This window comes from Entamoeba nuttalli (genome assembly GCF_000257125.1).
Source record: "Entamoeba nuttalli P19 unplaced genomic scaffold asmbl_3103, whole genome shotgun sequence".
Classification (NCBI taxonomy): domain Eukaryota; phylum Evosea; order Mastigamoebida; family Endamoebidae; genus Entamoeba; species Entamoeba nuttalli.
In genome coordinates, this window is record NW_008575837.1 from 883 (window position 1) to 13568 (window position 12686).

Below are 12686 nucleotides of genomic sequence, written 5' to 3' on the forward strand. Positions count from 1 at the left end.
AAGTCTCTTTTGTTGAAACTAAGAAGGATTTAGATGTTAAAGAAACAAACCTTATTGAACAAACTAAAGGCACTGAACATGCACAGTATGAAATTAAAAAAATTACTGATACTAAATGGAAGTTAATTTTTTCATGGAAAAATGTAGATTTAAAGGAATTCTTATATAAAATTGCATTAGTTTGTAAACTGAGAGAGATTTGTATTAATGAATCTTCTATTAGTATTAGAAATATTGCAAGTGTTAATAGAACTCTTGTTGGTGAAATAGTTATTGAAGGGGAACAACTAGGGAAGGAGTTAAAGAGGGAGTCTTTCCTTAGAGAGTTTATAAGTTTAAGAGAGATGGGAAATTATAATCAAATTGGAAAAGATTTAGTTGAAACACATTACCTTTCGGTTTCAAAATGTAGTTTATTACAAGCGTTAAGTGTTTTAGCAGAACAGTTTTTATGTGAAATCAATGAAACAATGTTTACTGAAAGATATATTCAAGAAGCCTTTTGTTTTCATTCTGCAATTAGTAAATTGATATGTGATGCTTTTTATAATAAATTTAATCCAAAAAATGTCCGTGAAGATATTTATAATGAGAAAATTGCTTTGGCTAAGGAAGCTATTGAAAATATTGACTCAGGAAAATATAAACATGACAAAAGAAGAAAAATTATACTTAGTTTTATTGTTTCATTAGTTGAACATATATTAAAAACTAATTTCTTCTGCATTGATAAATTGGCTATTGGGTTCCGTTTAAGTCCTCATTTCCTTGACCAAATTCCTGAATTTGATAGAACCACAAAATACCCAGAATTACCATTTGGTATTTTTTTCATTTATAACAAAAATTTCTTTGGATTTCAGATTAGATTTAGAGATTTAGCAAGAGGAGGATTAAGAACAGTTATTAATAAAGATATGGAAACCGCATTATTCCAAAAGACAAATATGTTTGGAGAGTGTTACAATTTAGCCTATACCCAACAAAAAAAGAATAAAGATATTCCAGAAGGAGGATCAAAAGGAATTATTTTCTTGTATCCAAATAATATCAAAAATGATATTGAAATTATAAAGAAGAAGTTAATTCTTGAAGGGTGTTCAGGTGATATTGAAGAAATTATAAAGGACTACGAAGATAAAGCAAAAAATGAATATTTATATTCAATGCAAAAATGTTTCTTAAATACCTTTTTAACACTTATTGTTGCTAATAAAGATGGAACGATCAAAGAAAGAAATATTGTTGATTATTATAAACACCCAGAATACATTTATCTTGGTCCAGATGAAAATATGCATGATTGTATGATTGAGTGGCTTGCCAATGAATCTAAAAGAATGGACTATTTTGCAAAGGGTGCATTTATTAGTGGAAAAGAAGAAACTGGTATTAATCATAAAGAATATGGAGTAACTTCTATTGGAGTATTTGAATATGTTAAATTGGGACTAGATTATCTTAAATTAAATAATTATACAATGAAAATTACAGGTGGACCAAATGGTGACGTTGCTGGTAATTTAATTCATTTAGTTAAGAAAGAACATACAGAACGATGTAAAATCACTTCAATTTCATCTTCTGTTTGTGCTATTTTAGATAGTCAAGGAATTGATATTAATGAATTAGACCAATTATTCTTAAAAGGAAAGGCTCTTCAGTACTTTAACACTGAAAAATTACATGATGATGGGTATATGATTCGAATTGATCAAAAGAGAACTTATCAATCTTTTGTTGAACAATTTAAAATATATAATAAAAAGAATGGCAAGGTTGAAGAAAATTGGATTGAAGCTAATAAAGGAATGAAGTTATATGAAACTACTGTTCATCAGAACGTTGTTGATGTTTTTTGTCCATGTGGTGGTAGGCCATATACTTTGAATGAGAATAATGTTCAAAATTTCTTAGTTAATGGTAAACCAACTGCTAAAATGATTGTTGAAGGAGCCAACTTATATCTTACCCCAAAAGCAAGAGATATTTTAGAAAAAAGTGGTGTTTTAATATTTAAAGATTCATCTGCAAATAAATGTGGTGTTGTTTCATCATCATACGAAATATTAGGTGGATTAGCACTTGATGATGATCAGTTCATTGCCATTAAGAAACAGTATGCAAAAGAAATACTTAAACGTCTTGTTGACATTGCTCAAGGAGAAGGAAATTGTATGCTTCAAGCCTATGATGCAAAATACAACTCTAGTCTAGTCAGCATCAGTGAAGAGATAAGTAGAAGAATTAATGAATATACTGACCGTATTCAAGAATTTTTATCACCGTTAAATTTATTTGAAACAAATAACAAGAAATATTTAAATATTTATATAAAGTATATTCCAGAATGTTTGAATCCTTATAAAGAACAGTTAATGACTCGTATTCCACAGATGCACATGAAGGCAATCATTGCAACATCTTTAGCAACTCATTTAGTTTATTCTAAGGGATTAGGATGGCACGTCTCAATTATTGACATTCTCCCTAATCTTCTTTAATTTAGTTTATTCTTTCTTATTCTTTATTGAAATATTAATAATAAATGAAAAACAAAATAAAAAATATACAAAATGGTTAATGTAGAAACTATTCTAAAGAGATATAATTAATATTAGTTTGATTTACTAAAAGAATTGTAAGCTCTTGTTTGTATTATTGTTTATTACAGAGAAAGCATCTTTTTAGATGAAAAATAGTTATTTATTTATGTATATTATAGTCTTATGAGTGTTAAGCAATAAATATAACAGTAGTACTGTTCATTGTATTGAAAAAAATATAAGTTAAGAAAGAAGAATAGACACACATATACTAATAGTCATATTTATTTTTGAAGTTATGCTTTGTCATAGAATTTTAGAAGAAATTAATAATAATTTATTTTGATAAATACGCACAACTGAAGAAGAAAATTAGAAGATAATAGAAAACCTAAAATTTAACAAGTGAATGAATAGTGTTAGAATTAAGCAAATTAAATGGCAGTATAATAAAATGTGTATGGATAAAGTATGATTGATTAAATATTAGTAATGGTATATTTAATTATTTATAATTTTAAAAAGAGTTATAGACATAAAAAAAGATTATATATAAATAAATCAAATAAGATGTATGGAACAGAATATTTAAACTCACTCTAAACATGTTAGTTACAACAAAGTGAAGTTGGAAAGAATATCTTGTTTTGTTGAAAGTATATTTGCAAACCTATAAATACTTGTTGTTATTAATTTGTTTTAGATGGTGATGAAAGTAATCTTGAAACACTTATGTTTAGAATCAATAAACTAAAACATAAAATGTACGTATAGAATCTTACGTTAGTAATTTATTTCATAGACTTAAAGATATGATATTAATCAATATACGTTTGTCTAAAAAACTATTAGAAGAATTAAATATATGTTAATTGTATCAAATGTCTATTGAAAATAAAGGTCTAAAGTTATTTTTAAATGAATTTTTATGAATGATTAATATTATCTTTTATAAAGATAACTTGAGAAGAATATGATATTTTAATTTGTTAATGTTTAATCTTATTTGTATTTATATTTTATTCTTGTTTGATAAAAAAAAACATTTTTTTGTTTCAAATAGTAGCTTTGAAATAATACTGTTCAATTTCATCTAGCAACATTTTTATGATGCTTGGAACTATTTTCAACATAAGCCATTACATATTTTTTATAAAACAAATCTATATTATATTCTTCCTAATATTAATCTCAACTTATGTTGGAAAGTATTTGCACTTATGTATGTATTTGAAAAACGTATTTCTTCTAAATGATTGGAATTATATAATAGTTTATTGTTTATTGTAATTTATATAATTATATTTTCTTTATTGTTGTTTCTAAAAAATGAAACATGAATATTACTTAATTGAACTGAAATTTAGTAAAATAAGGATGACTAAAACATTGTTCAGCAGATGGCCTTTGAAATGGATCAATGAACATCATTTTATTTATTAAATCCTCTTGGTACATTTCAAATTCAGTTGGGTTTGATGGCAAATCTTCTTGAAATATTGATTCTGTTGTGTTAATAAATGGATAATTTTTTAATACTTTTGGATATTTATTATGAGCCATCATATACATTAGAACACCAGTACTCCATATATCAACCCTTTCTGCATAATATGGTTTTTTATTTACAATTGATTGTATAATTTCTGGAGCAATTAAATAATCAGAGTCACAATAAGTAGATGCAAGTCTTGTTTCATCTATTCTTCTACTAAAACTAAAATCAGCTAATTTCAAGGAAAGAGAATCTTCTGATTCAAAAATAATTGTTTGAGGATTAATTCTTCTATGAATAATGTGTTTCTTCTGTAAGTATTGAATTGCTTTAAGAATTTGGTATATTATAAATTGAATATCTTTTGCTTTGAATGGTTGATAAAATAAACGATGACATAAAGTCCCACCTTTAAGAAATGGAGTTATGAGAAATATGTGGTTATTTGTAATTATTGTTTTTAGTAACTTAACTATATACGGAGAATCAATTGATTGAAGTGTATTAATTTCTTTCATATTAATTGGAAATATTTTTTTTCTTATTATTTTAACAAGTAACTCCTCTTTTTGGAAAGAATCTTTTTTAACTAATGCCCTCCTTATGTATTGTTCATTCCCATTAATATATCTTCCAATAAAATAATCATATTGGATTCCACTGCTTTTCATATCTTCTAATTCAACTCTTTTATCAATGAACATATATGATATAGCAACTGAACTCAATGGCTGACACATAGTAATTTCATCATAACAATATATTTCACTGGAATCATTGCATCTATTATGATTAATAAAAGTACCATTAGTACTAGAGTCTACAAGATAAACATGTCCAATAGAGGGGAAATCTTTTTTAACTGTAAAATGATTAAAACTAATCACTGTTTTAGTTTCAAGAAATGATTGATATCCTCTTCCAATTCTTGTCTATATTTATTATTATTTTTATTTTGTTGAATAAGGAGAAAGAAAAGAAACAAACCACATTTTTATTTAATAAAATATCTGGATATGCTTCATTTTGACTTTTTAAAACTCCCCAAAAATCTTCTTCCATTTCCATATTATTCAAATACTTTTTCTAGTTTAAATTTTAAATGATTAAGAAATTAATGACAAGATCTAAGAAAGTAGTATCTAAATTCAAATTAATTAAAATAAAATTATCTAATCTATTTTTAATAACCATTAAACCCAAAAATAAATAATAAATGAAATGATTAATCCCATTCTTTAACCAAATTTTTAATTTTATCTTCTTTATCTTCAACTCTATTATCTTGAATTGTAATTTCAATATATCCATCTTCTTTACTCTCTTCTTTCATTTCTTCAAGTCCTAAAATTCCAATTTTTATTTTTCCAAACATCATTTCAAGTCTTTTCTTCATCTGTTTTCCTTCACTGATTTTATTGCAAATAATAAAAACACCTTTTGGTCTTTGTGAATCAAAATTTTCCCAAAAATCAATACTCTTAATATTTTCTTCTACCCATTCTTTAGCCATTCTTTCTTTATCTTCATCTTCATTACAAATCATATGCATAATTTCACCATCACGTATTTGTTTAAAAATTAAATCATTTTTTGTTTGTGTTCCTTCTTCTTTCTTCTGATTTTGTATTTTCTTTTTTTCGAATTCTTCTTTTAAATTATCTTTATCTACAATTACTGCTTTAGGTCTTGGTGATTTTGAGGATATTGAACTAGTAGATTTCCTTTTTTTAGTTTCTTCAATTATACTAATCACTTTATCATTATCACCTCTTGGACTAACTATTCCATGAATATCATTACTAGTTTTATGTCTAGAAAGACTTGAAAAAGACCCATTAGTACTAAGGTCTTTCATAGTCTTAGATATTGATTTTTTTTGATGTAGTTTCTTTCTTTTAGGTTCTTCTTCAAGTTTACTTCCTGATGAAGTAACAACTCCTATTTTGTCAGTATGTGTTTTTCGTGGTGAATCTGGTGCAGAACCAAGTGTTGGAGTTCTATAAGAACTTCCTCTTGAACCACCAGCTTCACTTGTGTATTCACTTCCATACTGTAATATTTCTGTTGTTTGTCTACTAATTTTAGATGAAGAAGAAACCATTAAACTATTGACCGTTTGATTTATATTAAATAATAAGTTATCAGTTTGAGTTGACCAATTTTTTAATGAAGTTATTTCTTCTATAATTTTTTGTTGTTTATTTTGGCTTTCAATTAGTGTTGTAGACATGTCTTGCTTTAACTTTGATACTTCTTTATTAAAATTATTAAATTTTTCTTCTATAACACAATCAACTGAAGGTCTTTTATCAGAATTTGATTGGACTGTAATTTCTCCTAATTGTTGTTCTTTTAATTTAACTTCTTTTAATTGATTATCTAATTCATTCATTCTATTATCCATATTAACAATACTACTTTTTATTAATTCTCCTAATCCTTCATAACTTTTCATATGCTCTTCTAATGAAGTTATTCTTTTAATCATTTGATTTAATACTTCTTCTGTTTTTTCATTACTTTCTTTAACCTCTGTACATTGATTTATACCTCTTTTAGTTATAACAAGATTTCTTAATTCATTAATTTGATTTACTATATCATCTATCTTTTCTTCATAATTATTTGTAACATTTGTTTTATTGATAACAACATTATCAATTATTTCGCTCATTAATCCTTCCATAAACATTCCACTATAATAAAATTTAATTGTATAACCATTACCAGTTCTTTCAATGCTTTCTATAGAATTTAATACTGAAAGCCCTTCAGTGTTAGAAAATACTTTTAATTTAGTTGAATATTTTCCTATACTTTCTTCTTGTTTATTTTTTAATTCCATTTCAATATACAAATCATCAACTAAAAGATTATTTAATTTTTTTAATTTGAATTCTACTTGATAAACTGATTGTCCATCAACATAGCTCATTATTTTCTCTAATAATACCATCTTTCACTCAGACTTTTTAATATTTTTTTATAGTTTTTTATAGTTCTTTAATGGATTTTATTTTTTGTTTTCTTCAATTAAGAGAAAACAAAACATGAAACAAAATATTTAAGTTACTATAATTTATAATTTATTTTTTTATTATTTATTAGAATAATTCATTAATCAAACATTATTACATATCCAAAGAAGTTCACATTAGAATCACAGAAGGTATCTACATAATTGGCTATATCAAAGACTTGAGTAATGTCATTATTAAAATCTGAAAGTCGGAACCCAATTAGTGTTATTCCTTTTTTAAGTTCTTGTTGAGTTAATGAAAGTACTTCAGATGAAATTTTTGAATGAACCATAAACAATGCACAATCATAATAATAACGATCAACAATACCACCAAACTCAGTAATGAGACCAGAAATAAATTGCTTGTTTCGTTTAACTTTGTGTTCATTTACTTGATCAAAAACATATCTTATTTCTTCTGGGTTCTTTAAATTATTTTGATCAACAAAAACTCCTTTAATTTCAAATGAAGAATAGATAGTATTAATACTAGAAATGCTATCAGGATTCATAGCCATATATACATCAAGTTTTTGATTTATTGCTTTATTATAGAAAGGAACAAAATCATTAAAATACGTTTGATTTGTTGGATTAAAACTTCTAGTATCAATAATAACAGCTCTTAATCGTTCATTTACGTATCGATCAATTGAACTAAGTCCTAAAGATGATTGCATGGCTAAACATTTATTTCTTTCCCAATATACTAATGTCTCAGGCCAACATAATAAAACTATTAATAATATTAATCCAATAAACATTAAACAAAGACCAAATATAACTCCAGTCAACCCACATCGACTAACATTTCGTTGAATAGGTGTTTGAATTTTCTTTAAGATAACCCGTGCGTCTTCCATTAACGTAAACTACTCGTTTCTGAGTTTTTATTTTTAACATAAATTCTTTCAATTTTTGTTAATTCTCTTTTTTATTTTTGCTAAACCATTAAATTATAATAAATTTATTATTAAAATATGGTTTTTAAATATAGGCAAATAAAAACTCAAAATTCGTAAAGAAAGTTTCATGGAATCAGCATTCACCAAATACACCCCAACTGAACCACAATTACCCCCTATGTGTATAACGCTAACCAAATTCCTCACTACGAGAATTCAAGAAACTTACAATGTGTGTAAGAGAGAAAGTCCAACAAATATAAAGAATTGTTTAACTAATCCATTTGAAGCAAGACATAATTATGGGTTAGATAACGAAAGAAATGAATTAATTGTATATAGACATGATATAATAGGGACTTTTAATTCATTTGAAGGAAAAGAATTTTCAATGAACCCCTATACTATTTCAAGGTATGAAGTAATAGAAAAGTTAGGACAAGGAACATTTGGTCAAGTATTTAAATGTTATGATCATATAAATAATAGGTTTTGTGCATTAAAAATATTAAAAAATAAGAAAGCTTATTTAAGACAAGGTCTTTTAGAATGTGCTACATTGTCTATGTTAAATACTTATTTTGATTCTAATAATGAAAGAATAGTTAAGATGTATGATCATTTTATGTATTGTGATCATCTTTGTATTTCATTTGAATTATTAAATCAAAACCTTTATCAATATGCTAAAGAAAGAAGACATATTGGATTAGAATTAAATGATATTCAAAAGAAACTAATTCAACTATTAAAGGCAGTAGAATGTTGTAGTAAAGCAGGAATTATTCATTGTGATGTTAAACCAGAAAATATTTTGATGACAGAAAATGGAGAGTTAAAATTAATTGATCTTGGTAGTTCATGTTTTGAAAATTATACATTGTATAGTTATATTCAGTCAAGGCATTATAGAGCACCAGAGGTAGTATTTAATAATAGATATAATAATGCAATTGATATGTGGTCAGTTGGATGTATTATTGCAGAATTATTTTTAGGAGTACCTTTATTTCCTGCTGATAGTGAATTTGATTTAATTGTAAGATTTGTAGAAATGCTTGGAATGCCATCTGATGAATTTATTAAAAATGGAAAAATTGCTGATCGTTATTTTAAATTAGTTAAAAGGACTAACAAATATAGACTAAAAGAATCGTTTGAATTTGAATGGGAAAATAATATTAAATTACCTCCTCATAAAAATTATTTATATTATTCTTCACTTCATGATGTTATTATGAAAAACCCAATGAAATTAAGTTTAAATACGAAAGAAAATAATTTTATTATACGAGAGTGTTTACTTGATCTTCTTCAAAGAATACTTGTATATGATCCAAAAGAAAGACTTACACCAAACCAAGCATTAAATCATCCATTTTTTACTTTTAAAAATATTAATGATGTTACACCAAAAGATTTTTATGAATGGACTCCTCCTGAAAGAGAATTTCCTTTTAAAGTTTATGGTCATTCAGTTTCTGCAGACCCTGAAGATATGTTATCAGATGCTTTTGAAAATAAAGTTATTATTAATAAAAAATTAACTAATTCAGAATATTACAATGTTTTCTTCACATTATTACAAGCTGGACATGTACCTAATATTACTATTGACAATCCTTTTGAATATGGAAGCATTACACCAAAACAATTTATTAGAGTATTTAATCATCAATTTTCAAAACCTTCTATTCCTAAAGTTTCTACTGATGTTCCACGTTCATTTGTAGCTCAAATATATTCTGTACCAGATTCTTTTAATTCTGTTACTATTAAAAAAGAAGAAAATCCATTAACAATAAAACATTGTAACCAAAGTAAAATTATAATTCATCGAATGACAGATAATAAATAAAGTAAACACAAAATAACTATTACAAAGTGTAATCAACTGTATTTTGTCTAGTAAAAATTAACCAATACTAATTTCAAATACTCATTCTTTTAAATTATTTTATTTATCTCTATTTTGAATAGCAAAGAAATTAACTTCTTGATTTTGATCAGTAGATAAACTGTCATTTGAAATTAATGATTGATTTTCTGTTCTTATCTCATTAAATTGGACATTTTCTGTATTTTTTTCAGGTAATGCTGGGGCAACTTTTGATTTAGTAAGATTTATTTCATTATCACTTTCTTTACTTTTTTTATTCTTTTTAATACATCTACTATAAATAAAAATACCAGGAAGAAGTAACTATCCATCTTAGTTAATTCTTTTCTTTTATTATCTTATTTAATTAAAACATAAATAACAAACACTTATTAATGTCCCAAAAGAATTAATAATCGGTGATGCAATGAAAACCCAAGAAGAACAACTTCCTTGTTGAAATTTTGATTTATAAGTTTGACATGCAGATGATCCACTATGAATATCTTTCGATTGTAAAAAAGTTAATATAATTAATCCAATAGGAACTAATAACGATGGACCTAACGCTACAAGTACAAGTAACTTTTTCCTCTTTAAATAAAGTATTAATGCTATTAATTCACAAATAAATATCGCTACAAGAGTCATATAAGTTATTACACTTGTTGTGGTTGTAAACCCACATTGATAACTAAATCCATTGACAGTTAAACGAATAGAATGAGCTTCAATATCCCCACATGAAACTACTTCAGAATTATTTAAAATACTTTTTCCAGTTGCTTTATTATATGTATGGCGTGGAACACCAAAACTAAATGCTACAAAACTTCCTATTAAAAATAAACAAGTAACACAAATTAGTCCAATAGTTACATAAAACCATTTGGATTTATTCATTTGAATTTAATAAAAAGAACAATTTAAGTTCTTTTTGTTTTTATTTTCAAAAGTTATAACTTTGGATATTTTTATTTGTCATTTTTCTAAGAAATTAATAATTAAAATAATTTATTTTATTATACTTATATTTTCCATTTCCCCATAAACCAAAAAAAAAGATAATTGGATTTAAAAGATATTAAAACATTTCAAAAAATATTTTAAACTTCAAAAAAAACAATAAAATATCTTAACAATTATATTATTTTTTAATATTATGACAGTTTTCATTTTTAGTTTAAAAATACTTCTTTTTTTAATTACAAAAAATAAAATTGATGAATGGAATTTAAATAAAGCCATAACTATATAACTAATTTGATCTTTTTGTTATCAAAAACTACTATTATTGATAATGAAAATATTTTATGTTTTTCTTAAAATCATTCATTAAATTTTAAATATTCTTTATTAATATAATGATAGAATATTATTACTTTATTCATTATAAAGGATAAAATCAAAAAGAGTCAAAATTGACTGTTTTTGCTTTTATGATACAAGTTAATATAATATTTTTGAATAAAATAAATAAGTTACATTAATTGAATAACTTCCTTCATTATATTTAGTAATTAAATAATTTATTAAAACTTTATCTGAATAATAAGTATATTCATTCATTAGTAGAACAATTTATTGTCATTTATTGACTAATCATTATTAAGTACTATTAGTGGTTTGAACAAAATATGTAGTACAAAGCAAATAAATAAAATTCTTAATTAATATGTCTGAGTTGAAATAAATAGACTAAAAATATCTTCCTTTCTAATTTACTATATATATATTTTTATTAATTAGTATTATATTTAAAATATTATACTTAGGAATTACTCTCTTTTTAAATCGCTTACAAGAAAGGTTTTTCTTTTCTAATTTGCAAATTTGTCATAGAATAAAATTTTTTTACCTTAATTCTTTCTTACAATAGTGAAATACATTTTCTTCAATTTAATACAAAAAAAATTATTTAAGTGCTTATAGGATAATAACGTTTAAAATTGCATATAACCCTTCATTAACAAATTATATGGTATATTAAATTTATCTGGAATCGTTCAAATAATTCCTATTTGAAATTGGCAAATACTTACTAATTTACCTACGACATAACACTTATTTTTGTAAATAGATATGACAAAATATGTGTTAACAATGAAGAAATTATCAGATTATCTGAATCATAACATTTAAAAACGTCAACAGGTATTTTGATTCAGTCAACAAAATGGAATTTCTTTTAATAAAAAAAGCAATATAAACTAATTTCATTCTACCATCAATATTCTATTATTCCAGAAATAACTTCATTCTTGTTAAAGTCTGAGTTGATTGAAGATATAAAAGTATTGAATAGTTTTTAATTTTTTAGAGATTGTTCAATTCTTTGCATTGAGTCAATTTCATTTTGTGAATAGTATTTCACAAGTAATTAGTGTCATTACATTTTATCTGTTTAAACGAAAGAGATAAATTAATGGGGATTACTGCTATTTTCTTAAACTCATTAAAATATAATTGAGTTATACACTACTATCAAATAGAACTTCTATTTTATTACATTATAATAAAAGGACAATAAAAGAAGTAGTTTCTTGGAAGTGTTTAATAGATAATGTCTTGTAATATTACAACTACCTATATTGGAATTAACATCAATACTAGAACTTTGTTGGACTAAACTATAAAATATAAAATTTTTAATAACAACAATAAATTAAAAGAATATCAAGTCTGATGTTATGTTTTATATTATTTTATAAAATAAAAGTAATTTAGGAAATAATTATAAATAGTATCTTTTCTAAACCTTTTTCAAATTTTTATGTTTTAGAGAATGGATGATGTTTTTTTACTCAAAAAAGAAAAGAAAAAAGAAACTTAAAAA

General features: G+C 24.5%; 6 protein-coding genes across 6 annotated transcripts; 2 read left to right on the forward strand and 4 right to left on the reverse strand.

Moving 5' to 3' along the window:
* Window positions 1-344: 344 nt before the first annotated feature.
* Window positions 345-2504, forward strand: ENU1_055400 (NAD-specific glutamate dehydrogenase, putative; the record flags this gene model as incomplete). The annotated part of the gene is made up of 1 exon (XM_008857977.1): window positions 345-2504. The coding sequence occupies one exon, from the start codon at window positions 345-347 to the stop codon at window positions 2502-2504; it is 2160 nt and encodes a 719-aa protein (XP_008856199.1).
* Window positions 2505-3893: 1389 nt separating this feature from the next.
* On the reverse strand, window positions 3894-5109 carry ENU1_055410 (protein kinase domain containing protein; the record flags this gene model as incomplete). The annotated part of the gene is made up of 2 exons (XM_008857978.1): window positions 3894-4973; window positions 5029-5109. 2 exons carry the CDS (start codon window positions 5107-5109, stop codon window positions 3894-3896), a joined length of 1161 nt encoding a protein of 386 aa, XP_008856200.1.
* A 157-nt stretch (window positions 5110-5266) lies between these two features.
* On the reverse strand, window positions 5267-6979 carry ENU1_055420 (hypothetical protein; the record flags this gene model as incomplete). Its single annotated transcript, XM_008857979.1, has 1 exon — window positions 5267-6979. One exon carries the CDS (start codon window positions 6977-6979, stop codon window positions 5267-5269), a length of 1713 nt encoding a protein of 570 aa, XP_008856201.1.
* A 182-nt stretch (window positions 6980-7161) lies between these two features.
* Window positions 7162-7929, reverse strand: ENU1_055430 (hypothetical protein; the record flags this gene model as incomplete). Its single annotated transcript, XM_008857980.1, has 1 exon — window positions 7162-7929. One exon carries the CDS (start codon window positions 7927-7929, stop codon window positions 7162-7164), a length of 768 nt encoding a protein of 255 aa, XP_008856202.1.
* A 169-nt stretch (window positions 7930-8098) lies between these two features.
* On the forward strand, window positions 8099-9829 carry ENU1_055440 (serine/threonine-protein kinase, putative; the record flags this gene model as incomplete). The annotated part of the gene is made up of 1 exon (XM_008857981.1): window positions 8099-9829. The coding sequence occupies one exon, from the start codon at window positions 8099-8101 to the stop codon at window positions 9827-9829; it is 1731 nt and encodes a 576-aa protein (XP_008856203.1).
* A 99-nt stretch (window positions 9830-9928) lies between these two features.
* On the reverse strand, window positions 9929-10753 carry ENU1_055450 (hypothetical protein; the record flags this gene model as incomplete). The annotated part of the gene is made up of 2 exons (XM_008857982.1): window positions 9929-10174; window positions 10238-10753. 2 exons carry the CDS (start codon window positions 10751-10753, stop codon window positions 9929-9931), a joined length of 762 nt encoding a protein of 253 aa, XP_008856204.1.
* Between the last annotated feature and the right edge of the window lie 1933 nt (window positions 10754-12686).